This window comes from Schistocerca cancellata, chromosome 3 (genome assembly GCF_023864275.1).
Source record: "Schistocerca cancellata isolate TAMUIC-IGC-003103 chromosome 3, iqSchCanc2.1, whole genome shotgun sequence".
Taxonomy (NCBI): domain Eukaryota; kingdom Metazoa; phylum Arthropoda; class Insecta; order Orthoptera; family Acrididae; genus Schistocerca; species Schistocerca cancellata.
In genome coordinates this window covers 241,889,082-241,911,128 of record NC_064628.1, presented here as the reverse complement: position 1 = coordinate 241,911,128, position 22,047 = coordinate 241,889,082, and the positions used below count along the sequence as shown (strand labels likewise).

Below are 22,047 nucleotides of genomic sequence, written 5' to 3'. Positions count from 1 at the left end.
GTAAAAATTATTCATTTGCTGTGTCTTGGAATAGTCGGCTGGGTTTTGGTCCTCTGGTGACGGTGAAATTACAGTAAAAATTATTTTTCCAAAGCTTTACGAGGAACCGTCCATGAACTAATGGTGTCACCATAAATCTGATCACATTAAACTTTAAAAAATTCTCCATCTGTCTAAGCAGGAGGATGTGTGTAATGTTCATACTTTGACACTGTACTGTAGGATATTGACAATAAGACGATCCTCCTGTTGAGTACATAAATGGTCCCTAGCACAGAAGCTATCCAAAGCACTTGACCCTATCTTTCTACCACCAATAGAACCCGTGGTATGAGCACCGGAAAATCCCGTTTTTACGTCTGGCGTTTTGAAACATTTTTAGATACTCATGGTGTCTCACGCAAATCCCCGATATACTTGGAACGTACTTCTTCAGGGCGCGGACGGGCTTTAACCACATTTCACAACTGTTCACGTTTCGTTTCTTAAGTAACTTGTTATGGGCTATCGGATTAACCATAATGTAAATATTTTCCTAGATTAATTGATAAATGTTTTCGTTCGTTCCTGTCGTTAACTCCCTTCTCATTGATGGCACTGTGGGAAAGATCAGTTCTCTTCGTAACTAGGATATCTAAAGTATTTCTTTCGGGTATGGGTTGTCGGACCATTCGTTCATGACGCTTTTCACACCAAATTTCAAAATCACTTCGCAAATCAATCATATAATCGAATGTGCATTTTCACAATATTTAACGACTTGCAACTTTCAATGAATAGGAAAAGGAGGGAAGGAAATGACGGAGTTTAAGACCTCGTCGATAATAATGACGTTCTGTTCGTCACCGCGATATTGAATATGCAGCAGGGGAATAACGGGTAGCATACGCCCATCTACTGTCACTGTTCCATGAGTGCTGTCTGGGCAGGCAGTGTGTGTCTTACCTCTTGTCCTCCTTGTCCTGTCCGCCGAAGGCGATGACGGTGCGGATGGCGCTGAGCACCTCTTCTGCGATGGCTCCAGCCTTTCCGTAAGCGAGGAGCTCCTTCTGGACGAGACGCGACGACAGCACCTCGGTGGTGACGATCGAGGCGACGGTCAGGGGGAAGCATACGAGGCACACCAGCGCCAGCTCCCAGCCACGAGCCAGTGCCATCAGCACGTCGCCGATCACGTTCACCAGGTACATCACGAACATGGCCACCTTCTCCCCGATGCCGTCCTCCAGTTTAGTCAGGTCCCTGCCGGCATCGTTGGGCTCGTAGTCATAGTGCTTACAAAACATTACGTAAATGGGCTGAAATGTGTCAATACATACCGATAAGCCTAAACGTGCCTAATTGCGTGTTTCTCCAACTTTGGAGCTCAACACACCAGCGATTCAGCGGCGATTAGACAAATCCGTGTTAGTTTTTTGGAAGTGTGTGGCGTCAGATGTCTAAGAACAGGGGGAAAATGGTTTGCGGGCTCAGAGCAGGCGCCCGGTAGCATTTCAGTTGTGTTCAGTCAGAGACTTTGATGGCAACGACGTCATCCTGAATACGCTATCACCCTCCTAAAATCTCTGTAGCAGGTGTCTGAACTTCTGACAAGGACAGTTAGATTGCTGGAAGGTGCCATCGACATCCGGGAACACATCAACTATCAGAGGATGGAAGTGATGCGGAATAACGTTCAAGCAATCCTCAGCTGTTACGGTGCCTTCGAGCACTGTCACAGGTCCCATGGAAGCCCACGTGAACGCCACACCCCGCTCCCCATGTAACACTGCACCCATTAGCCATCACGTGTCGCGCAGAGTTTGTTTTGAGCTATCGTTTGCCCGAACAATGGCGTACCAGGGTGCGACAGTCGATGTGGTGTATCAAGAAACATGATTCATTAGATCAGATGACAGGTTTCCAATGATCCAGGGTTCAGACTCAATGACTCTGCTCCCATCTATGACAATGTCTTCGGGCCAACGTGGGAACACGTTAGTGTTGTCTCCTGCAGATGTCGTTGTTAGCTGGGCCATCTCCTGGATGGTTAAGCTGCCTGTGAGACAAGATGTCCTTCCTCTGTGCACATAGACCCCATTTGTTGCAGTTTGTCTCGCATGTGTATTTCTACAGCGCAGTTGAGTGTAATGGGTGTGTGTATAGTCTAGTGTTATGTTTATGTTGTGTGAAGATGAGAAGGGAGCAAGTGAAACCCAGTGCCAGCACATAGCCTGCTCCTCGCGAACAGCACAAAGTGAGCAGCTGAGACTAACGTACCCACGGCGACGTAGTAGGGTAATATTTGTGAATGTAAAATAGTAATGAGTGTTCACACTACTCTTCTTGCTGCTGCATATCAGAAAAATAAATGACTAAAGATAACCATTGTTGCTTCATCTCTTGAGTCCTCACGTGCATCAGCACGAATAAAAGTTAAATAACACTATTCATAGGGCCTCCATATTTTTGCTTGAATTTTAAAATATTGGTTATGCATTGTCGAGGGTCCAACCAACGCATCCGTCGCATTAACGAAAAATGAAATCAGTTACAAGTTTACTAATTTTGCAGTATTTATGTTCACTGTCCACACCAATTTAATCTTTTTTGCAAATGAGTTTATTGCAGAAAAAACAAACGATATATCTTTTCACACTTTCCACAATACATTTACATTAATATAATATTTGTCGCTGCAAGAATCTAACTAATTTGACCAGCATTATGGACTCGCTTAACCTTTAGAAAATTTACAAAAATTGTTTAATGTGCTTCAGCAACTTGGGAGTTAATGTTCCGTGACCGCAAACTAACGATATTTTAACTGTGGACCACAATTAAATTTAAATGCAGAGCAGTTCACGGAAATTTAGACTAATTTGCCTAATGCAAATTTATTCAGGGCCTCAAGCTGAAAAATGTTTCAAAGCCTTTCCAGTCGACACATACAAAACATTTAGAAGTCGTAACAAACGAGGTCACGTAGTGCGAATTTTTCTACGTTTACACGAGATAAAAATGTTTCCGAGTTCCTCACGATCATCACACACGAAAGTTTTACAAGTCCATTGCCATATAGTTAAAAAATATTTCTGGTGCACACACGAGGCGACGTCCAGCCATACACACTTTCTATTTGGTCCCGATCTTCACTCCAACTGCCTGCTGAAGTGCAAGTCCCCATGTGAAAATGGCCGCCGTTACTTATATCCCCGCACTGATACGTGTCAAGCTCATGTAATCCTGTCTTCCGAAAGCATAAATAAACTACAAACCTAATAACGTAGATACAATTTATACATAAATGTGGACACGAATTTCATCAGATTTTCAGGGCCGACCGTAGTCTTCGTGTAGCTTTAATGGTTTTCTCACAAATAGTGTTTCTGTTTGTACAGAAGCTATTTGAGTCTTTATATCACCAGTAAATCTTAAACAATTAAACCAATTACAGTCATACATCTCTAACTATCTCTACTTACTAATGTTGCTGCTACTTTCACTACTTCAAGTTCTGTTTACTAGAAAATTCACTTTTTCATGTACAGAGTATACATACTAACCACTAATTTGAAGTACACAATCTTCACAGAAATTCGTTAGAACAGTTCGATAAAGCACTCATGAGACCGATCCTTTTTATATGAATCACTGAAGGTGTTTGTGAGTTTATAATTTCTAAAGATCAGTTTATATTCAAAGTAGTGGCTAGAATGTATATTCTGAGCATGAAGAAGTGAATTTTCTAGTAAATAAAACTCGAAGTAGTGGAAGTAGCAGCAACATTAGTACGTAGAGCCAGATATAGTTGTATGACTGTAATACTCAATAACTCGTTAACTATACCTCGTAGCAAAGGGGCGTCTTCACTCACGAACTTGCCTAATTTTTGTCTTTAAAGCCATTTGATTGATGGCTGTGTTTCCGTTCAGTATTTATTTAGAGTTTTCTTTTCTTCATATTTTCTTTATTCATTTAGTTCAGTCATTGGGGCTAATCTCCCCAGGTTCATTCAGATCGTCGAGATTTTCTTACCATGTGATCTGTGTCTATAGCTAGCTGAGCAAGAGCCGAATTTCTCATACTTTGAGCTTCGCCAATCATCACGGGTGACAGGTGCCACCATCTACTGACAAAGCAGCAGAGCTCGTCTGGTTTGGTATCCCCCCCCCCCCCTCACCCCTTGTTGTGAAAACACGTTCTCTTATCTGTCGCTGGCTGAGCTGCTAGCTTTACAACAGAACACGCGTGTACTGTCTTATCAGTTATTTAATTTTTCTGTAGGCATTTCCGGGATGTAGTGCCATACGATGGTCAGGTTACCATCGACAATGTTACATGCCCTCGCTTCATAAGACACTGACGACAGCTTTGTATTTTAATTCAACACTTTGGCGCAAGGACTGGTTATTAGGAACCTTACGCAATAAAACCTGCTCCCCTTGCCAGCCCACTACTGGTGATGAAAATTACATTCACAACCCAAAAATTAAAAAATGGAAACAAGTATCTTCTTCAGGATTCCGAAATTCGTGATCCAGTGTCGCAGTTGCAGATGAGACTGCTAATATAATATGGCCAGGGGAGCTGTGGTGCTCGAATGGTGAGTGAAATGAGACATGAACCAAGTAAACGAACGATGTTTTGTACCTGGAAACATGTGCCAGTGTGCGTGGAAAATGAAAGTTGATGGTGACAGGGCTTGTTATGACAATGACAGCCAATTTCTTCCTTCAAGACAAAAATGAATTAAAGAGATTAGCTGCCAGCGGTAATTCATTAATATCAATGGGGAAAGTTGAAAAGTTATGTGGGACTAGGATTCAAATCCAGGTCTCTTGTTTACTAGATAGACGTGCTGATAGTACGCCCTTTGCACATTGGTGACAACCTAGCATGCCTCCTTTCACATCCAACTTCTCAAGACACAGAGGAATTAGACGTTGGCTACTAGGTGGTATTGCTTTAAAGCAATGAGGAAAGTCGAAAATTTGTACTGAGCCAGGATTCGAACCCAGGTCTTATGCTAACTAGGGCGATGCGCTGACCACTGTGCCATCTGGACACTGTGGTCATCGAAGTCGCACGGACTACCCTAGAACGACTCCCGTCAGCCCCAAATTCTCAACTTAAAAATGGTTCGAATGGCTCTGAGCACTATGGGACTTAAGATCTGAGGTCATCAGTCCCCTAGAACGTAGAACTACTTAAACCTAACTAACCTAAGGACATCACACACATCCATGCCCGAGACAGGATTCCAACCCAAGACCGTAGCGGTCGCGCGGTTGCAGACCGAAGCGCCTAGCACCGGTCGGACACATCGGCCGGCTTCTCAACTTATCCACACACCACTAATGCAATACCCGTTGCCCATTATCACCATTACACGAGGCATTTCGGACCTGGTGTACAGGCGCAATGAGGAGATCATTGGCCTTCCTCGTCATAATTATACATATTTGGAGTATAAGTACTTCCTTGTCCATGACCAAATTGTTTTATGATCTGAACAAATGAATTTATGTGTGAGAATGCCCTATAACTGACACTTTCTGTGGCGCGGACTTGGCATTAGATTAACGTTGTTCAACTTTACTCAAACTGTAACATTGCTCGGAGACGGAAGCGTGTAGATCTGCCACAAATCACCACATAGCCTACTTTGCAGAGAGATAAAACATCCGAACTCCATATTCAGTGATGAGGCGTGAACATCCAACACCTTGTCGCCTATCTGTGGTTTCATCGTCCTGACCACATCCGATAGATGCTCACGACGACAGGACGAGAAAAACGGAGTAGCTTCACTGTTTCCAAGATACTCCTCCACAGACCATGGTCATAACCATGTATCCTTTATCACTGTCGCTAACGCCTATGGGTTTCCCCATTTTGTAACCCGTATCGTCACAATAATGGTTTCCGATTAGTCTCTCTTTCATCCATATACGTTCCTCACGTGTCCGTCGCGCAACAAGGTGGCCGTCAGTCTCGCGATGTGCAATGGTCATAACGTCTTGACTGGTCAGTGTACGTGCAAACTAGTCTAAGTGGAAGTGTTACAAATTTCAGAAACAGCTATGTAACACCGAGCAAACTACTCCTAAGCAGATTTATCTGCTGCCGCCAATTGAAAATTCTACTATGTTCGTGAAATTTTAGCCTCTTTATTTGAGGCCTGATTTTGCACACTCCATAAATCTTCCGACGAGGAAGGAACATAATAAATATCTAGCAGTGTTCCTTCATAGTTACTTCCACAATTTTACAAATTCTAGGACTCAAGGACTGTCGTAAGGTTTTACCACATTTGTCGTCCTTTTTGGATAAAATGGCTTTCTGTTTAAGGAGACAATGTACGACTGGATTTTGATTTACTTTTGATACGATCATTTTCTGTGACACAATAATAACCGTTCAAATGGTTCAAATGGCTCTGAGCACTATGCGACTTTACTTCTGAGGTCATCAGTCGCCTAGAACTTAGAACGAATTACACCTAACTAACCTAAGGACATCACACACAACCATGCCCGTGGCAGGATTCGAACCTGCGACCGTAGCGGTCACGCGGTTCCAGACTGAAGCGCCTTTAACCGCATGGCCACACCGGCCGGCATAATAACCGTTTCGGCCTATAATGGTCATCTTCAGATCTTGTTGGTGGCACTTGTTAACAAATGAACATGAGTTGACAATGTATGAACATTTGTTAAGCGATTGCCGCACATCGCTCCTAAAGAAGGCTATTGCAGGCAGAAACCGGTTATGGTAGAGTTAAACAAAAGCGATTGTTTCAAAGATAAACAGCACTTTATTCCTCATCCTCTACAACAAATGGTTCAAATGGCTCTGAGCACTATGGGACTTGAATTCTGAGGTCATCAGTCCCCTAGAACTTAGAACTACTTAAGCCTAACTAACCTAAGGACATCGCACACAGCCATGCCCGAGGCAGGATTCGAACCTGCGACCGCAGCGGTCGCCCGGTTCCAGACTGTAGCGCCTAGAACCGCTCGGCCACCTCGGCCGGCCTCCTCTTCAACAGTTCTTGGTGTGAGGAGAGACCTTCGTTATGATACAACCATAAAGTCGTCATTCACTAGATTTCCTTTCTTGATACCTACTCATCTCAACTTACCGGAACCAAAAACAGTCTGTTGCGTTTCTTGTACTCACACGGCTGCTTTTAGTGTCAGCAATTATCAGTGCGTTAGATATTTTGGGCTGCAGTAACAAGCCACGAATTTAACATGTTTTCTGTAAGAAACGATATGTGATGGCGAAAAGCTGATGAAACTTGCATGCGACATCTTTTTGCAGATGCTGGAGTGAAATCTAACAGTAGGAGGATCCACGACCAAAATTTTTGAATTATAGCAATCCGCTGAAACCATTTGAAATCGATAGATTCGATGACCGTAAACCAAATAATATTAATCTCAGATGTTTTCGCTTCACGTCTGACCGCATTTTCAAAAATTACAACCAATTTTACCGAACTGTACCACAGCAATGTGTCTGATTTTTGGAATCTAGTTGAATTATTGGTTTAAGATATCAGAAACATGTTTTTAAGTCGCCTGTAGTGAAAAACTGGGGCACCATTTGAAAAAAAAATGAAACAAAATCGTTGTAAACCCTCTGAAAATATGCTTTACTAGTAAATTTGAATCAGTTAACGGCCGAAAATCATTTTTCAGAAGAAAATATGAGCACCTTACATTCTGAGACCGCTATGTAAACGTTAAAAATTTTACCGATCGGTAACAAAGCATTGCGCCAGCATTGCACAGAGGCAGAAAAAATTTCTATCGCACAAATTTAGTGCACCATCTTACTAATCAGACAACTTTCCAATACTCGAATTCATTACAAGGTCGCACTGAGGCTTATGAAAATCCATGTGGAACGGCATTGAATAAGCACCAGCCTTCAAATTCTGATATGACTAATGAAGCGCTTTCTCGAAACCATCGTAGTGATGAATTTCCTAAATGAATCACACAAAAATAAAGTGGGATAAAGTTAAAAAAGAATTTATTTAATGGAAAAATACAAACTTTTCAATCACTGTCGGACTCATAAATATTATCATCATCACCAAAATCACTCTACAGGTCACTACCAATATTTTCAGTGTCTTGAAAACAAATAGAATTACTCAAAAATCATCCATTTCTTTACAATAATCTTACAGTGAGATTCATGTCAGCTATACTTTTCGTGCATGCTTGCTACCCGAGAATCACGAAAAATCGTAATGTCTCTTATTGTCACACCATCAAAAATTTTTTATGTCTAGATCCGTTAGATTTTTCGTATGAGCGTTGCTCCATATATACGAAATATATTTTGTTTTCAATAAACGCTATTCCAGTCCTATTTTACACGTCGGTAGCTTGCAGTCGTCAAAATTAGATAAATCAAAATTTAGAGTTGTAGAACAATTTTCACTTTTCGTTTTATATGTTTGTGTATAAATGTTTAATCTAACAAATCGACATGATTAAGGTTTTTTGTCGAATAATCTGCAAGTGAATTCTTCTGAGACGTTCTGTTGTGTTGGCAGAAGAGCCAACACCGTGTTACTTGTGGAGGCCGAAATGCACGCGTTTTAGCTCACGCAGGCTGGCGTGAGGAGGGAAGAACTATACTGACGTGAGGTCTGGAACATGACAAGGAATTAGAATTCAGAAAGCGGACGTAATTAGTTTGATACTTAACTTTAATCCATTAATGATGAACGTCGCTCTTGACGGTACATGATTCACAATATTATCTGTTCAGAATAGTAACTGAATATGGCGCCTTGCTAGGTCGTAGCAAATGAAGGCTATGCTAAACTGTCATCTCTGCAAATGAGAGCGTATGTAGCCAGTAAACCAACGCTAGCGAAGTCGGCTGTACAACTGGGGCGAGTGCTAGGGAGTCTCTCTAGACCTTACCTGCCGTGTGGCGCCGCTCGGTCTGCAATCACTGATAGTGGCGACACGCGGGTCCGACGTATACTAACGGACCGCGGCCGATTTAAAGGCTACCACCTAGCAAGTGTGTTGTCTGGCGGTGACACCACACGTTCAGTACCTTCTTAGCGTCTCACTACCTTTTGGTAGTGTGTAGAATTTTTCAGCATTGTCAATCTTTTTATTTATTTATTTATTTTAACTTGTACTAGAGTGCGGGTTTGTAATCGCCGATGGTAATAGCATGAAAAATAGGTAAAAGTTTTGCTACAGCAAACCGATTGTTCATACAGAAGTGAAGCATCAATGTAACGGCGGGAATTACTAACGCTAACATCCATCTAACTTTTTAAAAATTCCATAGTCACAAGCATTATAATTAAAACATCGGTTTTGACTACTGAACAGATACTCGACCTCGTTAACTTATTTCACAAACATGGTAAACAATCTTAGTATCTGCCTCCTCGAACTCTTGACAAGTTAGACCTTCATTAACCGTTTGACGAAGAGTGCCATTTTTTTTTTTTTTAGTTCGGCAGTCTTCTGACTGGTCTGACGCGGCCCGCAAAGAATTCCTCTACTGCGCCGATCTCTTCATCTCAGAGTAGCACTTACAACCTACTTCCTCAAGTATTAGCTGGATATATTCCAATCTCTGTGTTCCCCTACAATTTTTGCCATTTACAGCTCCCCCCAGTACCACATAATTCATTCCCTGATGTATTAACGAATGTCCTATCATCTAGTCCCTCCTCCTTGTCAGTGTTTTCCACATATTCCTTTCCTATCCGATTCTGCTAAGAAACTCTTCATTCCTACCTTATCAGTCCACCTAATTTTCACATTCGCCTGTAGCACCACATCTCAAATGCTTCGATTGACTTCTTTTCCGGTTTTCCCACAGTCAACTTTTACTACCATACAATACTGTACTCCAAACGTACATTCGCAGAAATTTTTTCCTCACTTTAAGGCCTATGTTTCATGCAAGTAAACATCTCTTGCCAGAAACGCCCTTTTTACAGGGGATAGTCTGCTTTTGATGAACTTCTTGCTCCGTCCAGCATTGGTAACTTTGCTGCCTGGGTAGCAGAATTCCTTAACTTCATCTGCCTCGTGTCCATCAATCCTGATGTTAAGTTTTTCGCTGTTCTCGTTTCTGCTACTTTCCATTACTTTCGTCTTTCTTTGATTTACTCCCAATCCAAATTCTGTACTTATTAGATTGTTCATTCCCTTCAGCATATCATATAACTCTTCTCCACTTTCACTTAGGATAGCAATGTCATAAACGAATCGTATCATTGATATCCTTTCATCTTAAATTTCAATTCCACTCCTGAACCTTTCTTTTATTTCCATGATTGCTTCTTCAATGTACAGACTGAACAGTAGGGGGGGGGGGGAGGGGGCAAGACTACACCCCCTGGCATACACTGTTTTTAATCCGAGCGCTTCTGTTCCCTCTTGGCTGTTGTACATATTGTATATCATCCGTCTCTCCCTAAACCTTGATCCCGTTTTTCTCAGAATTTTGAACATCTTGCAGCATTTTACATTGTCGAACACTTTTTCCGGGTCGACAAATCATATGAACGTGTCTTGATTTTCCTTCATCCTTGCTTTCCTTATCAACTGCAACGTCAGAATTGCCTCTCTGGTGCCCTTACCTTTTCTAGAGCCGAACTGATCGTTATCTAGCACATCCTCAATTGTCTTCTCCATCCTTCTATAAATTATTCTTGTCAGCAACTTGGATTCATGAGCTGCTAAGCTGATTGTGTGATAATTCTCGCACTTATCAGCTCTTAGAGTCTTCGGAATTTTGAAGGTGATATTTGTCCGAAAGTCAGATAGTATAACCCAAGACCTCCTCTTCTACACACTTACGTGAACAGTCGCTGAGTTGCCACTTCTCCCAATAATTTTAGAAATTCTCTACCCCTTCTATCTTATCTAACCTCAAATGTGCCAAAGCTATTTTAAATTCTGATTCTAATACTAGATAGACTATCTCTTCTACACTGGCTTCTGGTTCTTCTCCTATTCCATCATCAGACAAGTCTTCATAATCCCAAAGACCTTCAATGTACTCTTTCCACCTATCCACTCTCTCCTCTGCATTTGATAGTGGAATTCCTCTTGCAGTCTTAATGTTACCACTCTTGCTTTTCATGTCATGGTAGTTTTGACTTTCCAATATACTGAGTCAGTCCTTCCGACAATCATTTATTTTTAGATTTTTTCACATTTTACACGCAGCCATTTCTCCTTAGCTTCCTTGCACTTCCCGTTTATTTGATTTCCAAGTGACTTGTATATCTGCATTCCTGAATTTCGCTAAACATTTTTGTAATTCTTACTTTCAGCAATCATCTGAAGTAGTTCTTCTGTTACGTATTGTTCCTCCACAGTTACCTTCTTTATTCCCCTGTTTCTCTTGCCAGCTTCTATAATTTACGTTTTCAGAGACGTCCATTCATCTTCAACTTAATTGGCTGCTGAAGTATTCCCTACCGCAGTATCTATAGCCTTAGAGAACTTCAAGGTATCTCTTCACTCCTGAGTACTTCCGCACCCCATTTCTTAGCTCACTGATTCTTACTGCCTAATCTCTCAACCTTCAGTCTAATCTTTACTATTGCGAAATGGTGATCTGAGTCTATATCTCCTCCTGAGTATGCTTTATAATCCAGCATCTCATTTCGGAATCTCTGCCTGATCATGATGTTATCTAACTAAAATCTTCCCAAATCTCCCTGCCTTTTCCTCCTCTTGTGATTCTTGAACAGAGTACTTGCTATTACTAGCTGAAATATTTTACAAAACTCAATTAGACTTAGTCCTCTCTCATGCCTTGCCCGAAGTCAATGTTCTCCTCTGACCCTATTCTTCTACTCTTTCCCCTACAACTGCATTTCAGTTCCCTACGACTATTAGATTTTCATCTCCATCTACGTACTGTTTTATCCTTTCTCTATCCTCGTATAGTTTCTCTATCTTTTCATCTTCAGCTTACGACTTCGGCATGTATACCTGAGCTATCGCTTTTGGTGTTGATTTGCTGTCGATTCTGACGAGAACGTCCCTAGCATTGAGATGTTCACTGTAAAACACCTTTTAGCCTAACTTTCCTTTCATAACGAATCCTACTCCCGTTGCACCATTTCCTGCCGCTGTTGATACTACATCATACTCCCCTGATCAAAATTCCTTGTTTTCTTTCTTTTTACCTTCACTGATCCCTACTGTATCTAGAATGAGCCTTTGCATTTCCCTTTGCCGATGTTCTAGCTTGCCTACCGCATTAAAGCTTCTGACATTCCACGGCCCGATTCGTAGAACGTTATCCTTCAACTGATTATTCAATCGTTTTCTCATGGTCACCTGCACCCTCTCAGTCCCCTCCTGGAGATCCGAATGGGGAACTATCCAGGGATCTTTTGACAATGCAGAGATCATTGTGACACTTTTTCAGTGACCTGTGGATACTCGCTATGTGTCTTTAATGCTGTGGTTTCCATTGCTTTTTGCATCATCATGCAGTTGATCATTGCTGATTCTTCCGCCTTTAGGGGAAGTTTCACACTCCAAGGTGAAGAGAGTGCCCTGAACCTCTGTCCTCTCCTCCGCCCTCTTTGACAAGGCCGTTGGCAGAATGAGGGTGACTTATGCCGGAAGTCTTCGGCAGCGCATGTTGATTATTAATTAAAATTTATACGGTTGCGGGTTTCGAACCCAGGAGCGAGTATTTTTTCATTACTAATCAAAGACGTTTCCCTCCCCTTTTTCTTTTGCGTTTTGTTCGTTATTGTTCGTTGTATTTGGTCCTAGCCGACGTCACATGACATCCGTTGAAGTTCGTTGTTGATCCCTTCACTCAGTTTTTTCATTATTGAGACCAGCCAATTCCCTGACCAAATACGCTGACCTACCGCGCCGGCATCCCTAGAACGCGGGTACCATGTCAATCTAATACCGAGCGAGGTGGCGCAGTGGTTAGCACACTGGACTCGCATTCGGGAGGACGACGGTTCAATCCCGTCTCCGGCCATCCTGATTTAGGTTTTCCGTGATTTCCCTAAATCGCTTCAGGCAAATGCCGGGATGGTTCCTTTGAAAGGGCACGGCCGATTTCTTTCCCTATCCTTCCCTCCCCCGAGCTTGCGCTCCGTCTCTAATGACCTCGTTGTCGACGGGACGTTAAACACTAATATCCTCCTCCTCCTCAATCCAATATTCATAGCTCATGTGATTAATGCGAATGGTTTTGATCGCGATAATCTGCATCGTATCCTGTTGTGACCAATTAATAACTAAAAATTAGGCCGGAGCTTCTTTAGATTTTATAACTCTCAATTTCTTTGCGAAGCTGTGAGATGTGAGTCGAGGGACAAGAACGTAACAAGCAAATAGTAGTTCTCAACATTGGAGAGTAATAATTGCTGAAACGTTCTTTTTATTTCTGGAATTACTGGTGACATCGCTAAAATCTGGAAACAGTATTTTGGTAATCGTTAGAGGCAGCCAATTTTTTTGAACGATAAACCGAGTGGCTTCTAGAAAGTTCGGTAAACTTTGTCGATATTTTTGAAAATGCACCCAGGCCAAATGTTGCTCTTAAATTCTCTGAAAACAAACGTTTCCGTAACAAAATGACAGAATCTAAGTACATTTTTAACATCAGACGTATTGTAATAATACCATCTGCCAATTTCTTTGACATAGCAGAAATGAACCCCTGTGGTGCTGTGGAGTTTTTGACCGTTACTGCCCACCTAATTGGGTTCAGGCTCATCTACTATAACGATTTTATGTGGTTTTGGTCGTAAAACGATGATACATGGTTTTGGTCGTAAACTCCGTTCTATAATGAACTGTGGAGAGGAGATTCGAAAGAATCACTGATAAACAGATGTAAAAATTGTGAACTAGATCAAGGATGGACTTAACGCATCACTCCTGAGCAATGGCATAAACAGAGATAAACTGGTGGCCTAGAAGATACAGAGAAAGAGTGAATCAAGAATTGGAAATGGCTGACATACCTGTTCTTGTTGCCACAGGGACGTCACGTAAAAATGCTGGAAGCTAGTTTTGAAAAAGTCTGGATAACTGGCCCTGTGAGACTACGGTGTAACACAACAGGCCCAATGAACTGATTCTGTATCATACCACACCCGACATTTCCAGAGAAGTGTTCTTGAAAATGTGGATCCACATAACTATGTGGGTTTTCGTCGGTCCACCGATGTGAGTTATGAGTTTAACTGATATCGTGAAGACTGAAAGTACACTATGTCATCGAAAGTATCAGGACACCTGGCTGAAAATGACTTACAAGTTCGTGGCGACCTCCATCGGTAATGGTGAAATTCAATATGGTGTTGGCCCACCCTTAGCCTTGATAACAGCTTCCACTCTCGCAGGCATACGTTCAATAAGGTGCTGGAAGGTTTCTTGGGGACTGGCAGCCCATTATTCGCGGAGTGCTGCACTGAGGGGAGGTATTGTTGTCGCTCGATGAGGCCTGGCACGAAGTCGGTATTCCAAAACATTCCAAAGGTGTTCTATAGGATACAGGTCATGACTCTATGGAGGCCAGTCCATTACAGGGATGTTATTTTCGTGTAACCACACCGCCACAGGTCATGCATTATGAACAGATGCTCGATCGTGTTGAAAGATGCAATCTCCATCCCCAAATTTCTCTTCAACAGTGGAAAGCAAGAAGGCGCTTGAAACATCAATGTAGGCCTGTGCTGTGATAGTGCCACGCAAAACAACAAGGGGTGCAAGCCCCCTCCATGAAAAATACGACCACACCATAACACCACCGCCTCCGAACTTTACTGCTGGCACTACACACGCTGGCAGACAACGTTCACCGGGCATTCGCCATACCCATACCGTGCCATCGGATCGCCATATTGTGTACCGTGATTCGTCACTCCACGCAACATTTTCCACTGTTCAGTAGTTCAATGTTTACGCTCCTTACATGAAGCGAGGCGTCGTTTGGAATTTACCGGATTGATGTGTGGGTTATGAGCAGCCGCTCGACCATGAAATCCAAGTTTTCGCATATCCTGCCTAACTGTCGTAGTACTTGTAGTGAATCCTGATGCAGTTTGGAATTCCAGTGTGATGATCTGGATAGATGTCTGCCTATTACACATTACGACCCTCTTCAACTGTCGGCGGTCTCTGTCAGTCAACAAACGAGGTCGGCCTGTACGCTTTTTTGCTCTACGTGTCCCTTCAAGTTTCTACTTCCCCATCATATCGGAAACAGTGGAACTAGGGATGTTTAGGAGTGTGGAAATCTCGCATACAGACGTATGACACAAGTGACATCGAATCATCTGACCACCTTCGAAATCCGTGAGTTCCGCGGAGCGCCCCATTCTGCTCTCTCAAGATGTCTAATGACTACTGAGGTCGCTGATATGGTGTACCTGGCAGTAGGTGGCAGCACAATGCACCTAATATGAAGTACGTATGTTTGGGGGTTTCCGGATATTTTTCATCACATAGTGTGACAAGCTGAAGCAGACGAGCTTACCCTGGAAATTTAGAAGATTTCTTTGAGGTGACACACCCAGCCATTGAATGGACTGAAAATTTAGACATTAATTCGTAGATTTGATTGTTTAGTTCTACTGATTTCGTAAAATTAAGCAATTCACGAATGTTAGCTGCAGTTCAGTTTGTGCTGACATATGCTAAGGAAAAAATGTTTGCTCCTAAAATATTAACTATTTCTCCTGAAACAACCCATATGTCGTTTTCTTTCTTAATTTTTTGTAAGTGTTTCTTATACGCCCTGTATGACACCACAACATTCATGTCATTTTCTTTTTTGTTAGCTACGTGTGTTTATAATCACAAGGCCTCCGTTCTGGGATACAAGTATAGCAAATAATTAATCACACCCATTACCACAGAATCCGTTGTCTCCAATACGTATTTTATGTAAATCAAGTGATTATTATAATTGACGATGTTAGAATACTACCAGTCACGTTCCATCGTTGCTTTCTATTAGTCACACAATTAATTTGGTTCTTCTATTTATTGCGTAATTGTTGGGCGAGGTCGCTGGCTAAGTGTTACAATTTTAAAATGCGTTAGTGGCGTGGCCACTAATCAGGTCTGCAGCTTGCGCATGTTCCATATTAGAGCGTGACAAGCCTTGAACCAGTAATAGCCGGTAGCTGAAATCTGCTAATGTAGAGTCACGTGGAATACGTATCCGTCCGAGATCATAATGCGAGCTAACAAAGTCTTTGAAACTACTGACACGGTCTCAGTAATGTTTTGTCATTACTTATAAATATTTCCAAATCACTTTCACTGGTTTTCCAATTTCACATCAATTTCTCGGTGATGAATCATTGTAGCATGATGTAAGGTATCAAGTTCAGGAACAGCTGGATGGCCCACGCAACACGTCGAAAACAGGTGTGACTTTGTTCCATTTTCGATGGACTCAACTTTTATTCTGACCCGATCTTTGTTCCGTTCTCCCTGTATATGTTAAGCGACGCTCCGTATTTCACTAAGAGCTCTGTTAACGTTTAATTGTACCACGTTCAAATGGTTCAAATGGCTCTGAGCACTATGGGACTCAACTTCTGAGGTCATTAGTCCCCTAGAACTTAGAACTAGTTAAACCTAACTACCCTAAGTACATCACAGACATCCATGCCCGAGGCAGGATTCGAACCTGCGACCGTAGCGGTCTCGCGGTTCCAGACTGCAGCGCCTAGAACCGCACGGCCACTTCGGCCGGCTCGTACCACGTAATAATGTTTCTTTCCGTCCCATTCCAGGAATGTGAGAACAGTAACTGTAAACATCCGTCTCCAAGACCGCTATGGATGCGATACGAATGGGGTTAATGAAATATAATTGTAGAATTGCGTAGAAAAATGGGCTGCTCAAATTTTCTATTTGTATTAGGCTACTATCACACTATCCTGAATTACGCACAAAATTACATCCATGTCTATAGATGAGATCTGTTCAGGAGAGCTATGGGAATTTGCAAATGCTATACTCTACATATCAAAAAGCGTCATGCATTTAGTTCGTATTGAAACTACAACCAAGCAAGCTTCGAAAATACTGTTATATGATTTGGGCGAGCCGAATATTTGAGGCTGACAGGCGTCAAAAGAGGATGCTTTTACTTACTCGGTCATACTGCTTGCGAACTCCCCAGTTTGCTGCGTATCGTACCAGCCAATATCCTGCTGCAGGGCAGACTTCAGGAATAGATCACGTATCCGATGAACCTACAGAAACAAAATTCGTGTCTTACAGTATACTTCTTCGACAGGTCACACAAAGTTTAAAAACCTGGACAAAGAATACAGATTTTCTAGTTTTTATATTCCCTTTGTAACACTCAAGAGAATCTTCGGATTTGCATTCTAATCCACACAATCGAACGGAACTGCAAAATTTGTACTGTCCTTAATGGATTAGATTTCTCTTCTTACCGTCGGCAACAATAGTAACTTTTTATCAAAGGCGTGATGGAGTTGGAAACATGATTATCATGTAGCGTTCCATCGACGGTTTACCACAAGAAATGGTGGAGGCAAGTGAATGTGGTCTTGAAAATGGAAACTTCTAAAGTATGTGATAAGATCACGTAAAACTACTGTCACTCTCTGTTTCACAAATTTGCTTTACTCCGTTATAAGGCCTACTAGAACGCTCTTGGTTGAAATGGCTCTGAGCACTATGGGACTTAACTTCTGAAGTCATCAGTCCCCTAGAAGTTAGAACTACTTAAACCTAACTAACCTATTGACATCACACACACCCATGACCGAGGAAGGATTCGAACCTGCGACCGTAGCGGTCGCGCGGTTCTAGACTGTAGTGCCTAGAACCGCTCGGCCATTCCGGCCGGCTGCTAGAATGCTCTCTGTGAAGCGTTCCTGGTGCCACATATAAACACTAGCTCTGTAGCAAGCAGCTGTCTCGGTGCGAACGACATATTCTTGATGAAAGCTGCAAATTGCAGATCGTTTCAAAGAACACTGAAACGTTCTTATTAATGGAACGGCACTGAAAGACAACTTTTATTTCATGCGCTGAAGATCCTGAACTTGCTTTCGCCATTCACATGGGTGTTATATTGTGAAAATCGGGCAAGGAATATATATATATATATATATATATATATATATATATATATATATATATATATATATATATATAAAATCACTGTTTTGATATGCGAGGCATTTGGGTAACAACATTCTTATTGTGAGACGTCAATTAGTATCATATAGTCAATATCCTGTGGTACATCATGCATGTCTGAAGGACGTTTCGCAGTACACCGCTAAACAGCTGTAATAAAACAGGCCGCGACAATAATAATTAAGTCTCTCCATATGTGGGAATCACAGCAGTTGCGCGAGTGCAGGACGTAGACACTCAGTGATATATGAAGATTTGAGTTGATCCTGGAGGCGTGCCCGGATACCCAGAGTGGTTAAGGAGACCACTGGCGCAAAGCAGGAAATGCAAGTTCGAGTCCCGGTCCGGCATAAATTTTCATTTGTCGCTAAAATATTGTGCAGAAGCAGTCTAATAGCATTCGAAATTCCGTCAGTATTTCATCAGACGTTTGCTTTACCTGTTTGAATACTGCGGAATGAATGTGTTGTTGTTACCGCTGCCTCGATGATTCCACGACAGCCGGAGGAGAGGTTCTTTGTACCTCCTGCCTAACCAACCATCCTGTAATGCCATCTTGACATGTTACGGGATATAGAAGGCTCAAATATCTCTGGCCCGTAACGGAAAGTGTCAGAAGTGATCTTTAACTTCGAGAAATGTCGTGGGCCATCATACATCATCTGCGCAGTGGGGTGAGTGGAAAATCTGCGGGTCTTAAGTCGTCTTAATGTGCGGCGGCTTGTACTCCTGAGAGGGCCTCTGCCTAGTTGCAGCTGCTTCTTAACGGTCAAATCGGTGGGGTGGTTTCTGGATTCGGTCTTCAACCTAGACGTCTTAACTATTACCGTTGCTCTTCCTGAAGGTCGCCGCTTGCAATAGTTGCAGAGTCGTCTCTGAGGTCTGAATCGGTGACAGTGACGGCTACCGTAAGACATTAATGTTATTTTGCACTAATTGGCGCCGATGCTTAAGAACGCTTGCATGCTGGTACCTGAATTTGTTGGGCGCCATGCACGGCTTGTTGATGTTTCCGTGCCGGCCGCGGTGGCCGTGCGGTTCTAGGCGCTCCAGTCCGGAGCCGCGCTGTTGCTACGGTCGCAGGTTCGAATCCTGCCTCGGGCATGGGTGTATGTGATGTCCTTAGGTTAGTTAGGTTTAAGTAGTTCTAAGTTCTAGGGGACTGATGACCACAGCAGTTGAGTTCCATAGTTCTCAGAGCCATTGAACCATTGATGTTTCCGTGCCGCCGTTGTGTTTTGTTACTGTACATAAATAAGGGTCGACGGCATCTTAGCACAAGCCATGTCGACTAGGTTGCAGCTGTCTGAAGTTACTAGGGAGTAATCCGTTTCGAAAACTGAGAACGGTGCCGAATTGTAATATTCAGATGAGTAACGTTATCAGCGTTGCTAACAGAACTAGTTATTCCAGGCATGGATCACGGCATGTAATTCGTTAGTTGAGCGTATTGCAATAAACCGTTCAGTTAAAATAAAATCATTTATGTTATGTTTCTAGCTTGGATAACCAAGTCATAAAAATTTTAGCATACTTATCAATTGCGAATAAGAGTTTCAAAATTTGGTGGTATTACAACCGTGTGAGAAATCACTGTAATTAATATGTAACGGAAATTTTGATATTTGATAACTGTAGTAAAGAAATTGTTAGGAGAATCTTTAAAATTATTATGAAGACACGTGTTTGTTGGATGCTGAAACTGTAATGAAGGCACTGTGTTTTAAAGCAATATGTCACACGCACTCCAGCTTAGCCGTTCCACTCACTAGGAGCTAGAAGTGGTTTGAATCATGAGTCTGCTGATTGGTTTGATGCGGCCCACCATTAATTCCTCTTCTGCGCCAATCTCTTCATTCAGAGTAGCACTTGCAGCCAACGTCAACAATTATTCGCTAGATATATTCCAATTTCTGTCTCCCTCTAGATTTTTTACCCTCTGTAGCTCCCTCTAGTATCATGGAAGATGTTCCTTGATGTCTCAACTGATTTCCTATCATATTGTCCTTTCTTCATGTCAGTGTTTTCTACATATTCCGTTCCTCGCCGATTCTGCGTAAAACCTCCTCATTCCTTACCTTGTCAGTCAACTTAATCTTCAACATCTCAAATGCTTCTATTCGCTTGCGTTTCGGTTTTTCCACAGTTAATGTTTCATTATCATACAATGCTCTGTTCCAAATGTACAGTCTTGAAATTTCTTCCTCAAATTAAGGCCCATGTTTGATACTAGTAGGTTTCTCTTTGACAGAAATGCTCTTCTTGCCAGTGTTTGTCTGTTTTGAATGTCCTCCTTGCTCCTACCTTCATTGTTTATTTTGCTGCATAGGTTGCAGAAATCCTTAACTTTGTCTACTTCGTGATCCCCAGTTATGATATTAAGTTTCTCGCTGTTCTCATTTCTGCTGCTTCTCATTATTTTCGTCTGTCTTCAAGGTACTCTCAGTCCATGTTTTGTATTCATTATACTGTTCATTCCATTCAGCAGATCCTGCACTTGTTCTTCAGTTTCACTGAGAATAGAAAGGTCATTACCGAATTTTATCATTGATGTCCTTTAGCCTTGAATTTTAATTCCACACTTAAATCATTCTTTTATTTCCATCACTGCTTCTTTAGTTTGTAGTTTGACCAGTAAGGGCGAAAGACTACATCCCTGTCTTACATCCGAGCATTTCATCCTTGGTCTTCCACTCTTATTGTTCCCCCTTGGGACCTGTACATGTCTCAACACACGATTATACAGCCAAACGGTTGCCAAAATGAGTACAGCTGCTCTAATTTCTGACCATTGCTTGTTCGCAATGTAATTTTACAGTTTATCAAAATTTCATTCTGATGAAGACGCCCTTAGTAGGAGTCGAAACCTAGGTCAATGTACCAAACAGATATCTGGAACCAGCTGGCTGTATAATCATATGTTGAAACTAGTAAACGGTTGTTGAGTAACAGCCATGTTTAAAACTGTCTCGCACATATTGTATATTACCCGTATATAGCTTACCCCTATTTTCCTCAGAACCGCGAACATCATCTAACATTTGACACTATCGAACGCTTTTTCCAGATCGACAGATCCTATGACCGTGTCTTGAATTTTCTTTAGTTTTGCTTCCATTTTCAACAGCTTCTCTGATCCCTTTACCTTTCCCAAAGAAAGACTAATTGTCATTCAACACATTCTCAGTCTTCATTTCTTTCTTCTGTACATTATTCTTTTCAGTAACTTGAATGCATGAGCTGTTAAGCTGGTTGTGCGATATTTCTTTCACTTGTCAGGTCTTGCAAGTCTTTTAAATTGTGTGGATGATACTTTTCCCATGGTCAGATGCTATATCGCCACAATCATACAACGCGATTAGTCGTTTTGTTGCCACTTCCCCCAATGTTTTTAGAAATTCTGATGGAATGTTCTCTATCCCTTCTCCCTTATTTGATCTTAACTCTTCCAAAGCCCTTCCAAATTCTGATTCTAATACTGGATCTCCCATCTCTTCTACATCGACTCCTGGTTCTTCTTCCGCTCTCTCCTCTGCATTTAACAGTGGAATTCCTATTGCAGTCTAAATGTTACCACCTTTGCTTTTAATTTCATACCATTTCCACCGCTCTCTCCTCTGCCTTTAACAGTGGAATTCCTATTGCAATCTAAATGTTACCACCTTTGCTTTTAATTTCACGGAATGTCGTTTAGACTTTCCAATATGCTGAGTCATTTATTCTGACAATCATTTCTGTTTAGATTCCTTCACATTTTACATGCAACCATTTCTCCTTAGATTCCCTGCACTTCTCATTTATTTCACTCCTAAGTAACCTGTATTTCCCTAAATATTTTTATACTTCTTTCTTTCAGCGATCATCTGAAGTA

The 22,047-nt window shown here is 41.9% G+C and overlaps 1 protein-coding gene across 1 annotated transcript in view; it reads right to left on the bottom strand.

The window, feature by feature from the left end:
• Positions 1-22,047, bottom strand: part of LOC126176243 (ATP-dependent translocase ABCB1-like) — a 315,891-nt gene that overhangs the window by 200,201 nt on the left and 93,643 nt on the right. Inside the window, exons 6-7 of the mRNA XM_049923388.1 lie at positions 17,154-17,254; positions 946-1,242 (exon numbers count right to left, since the gene is read on the bottom strand). Coding sequence (XP_049779345.1) covers positions 946-1,242; positions 17,154-17,254 — 398 coding nt within the window. The remainder of the gene's footprint in view (positions 1-945; positions 1,243-17,153; positions 17,255-22,047) is intronic.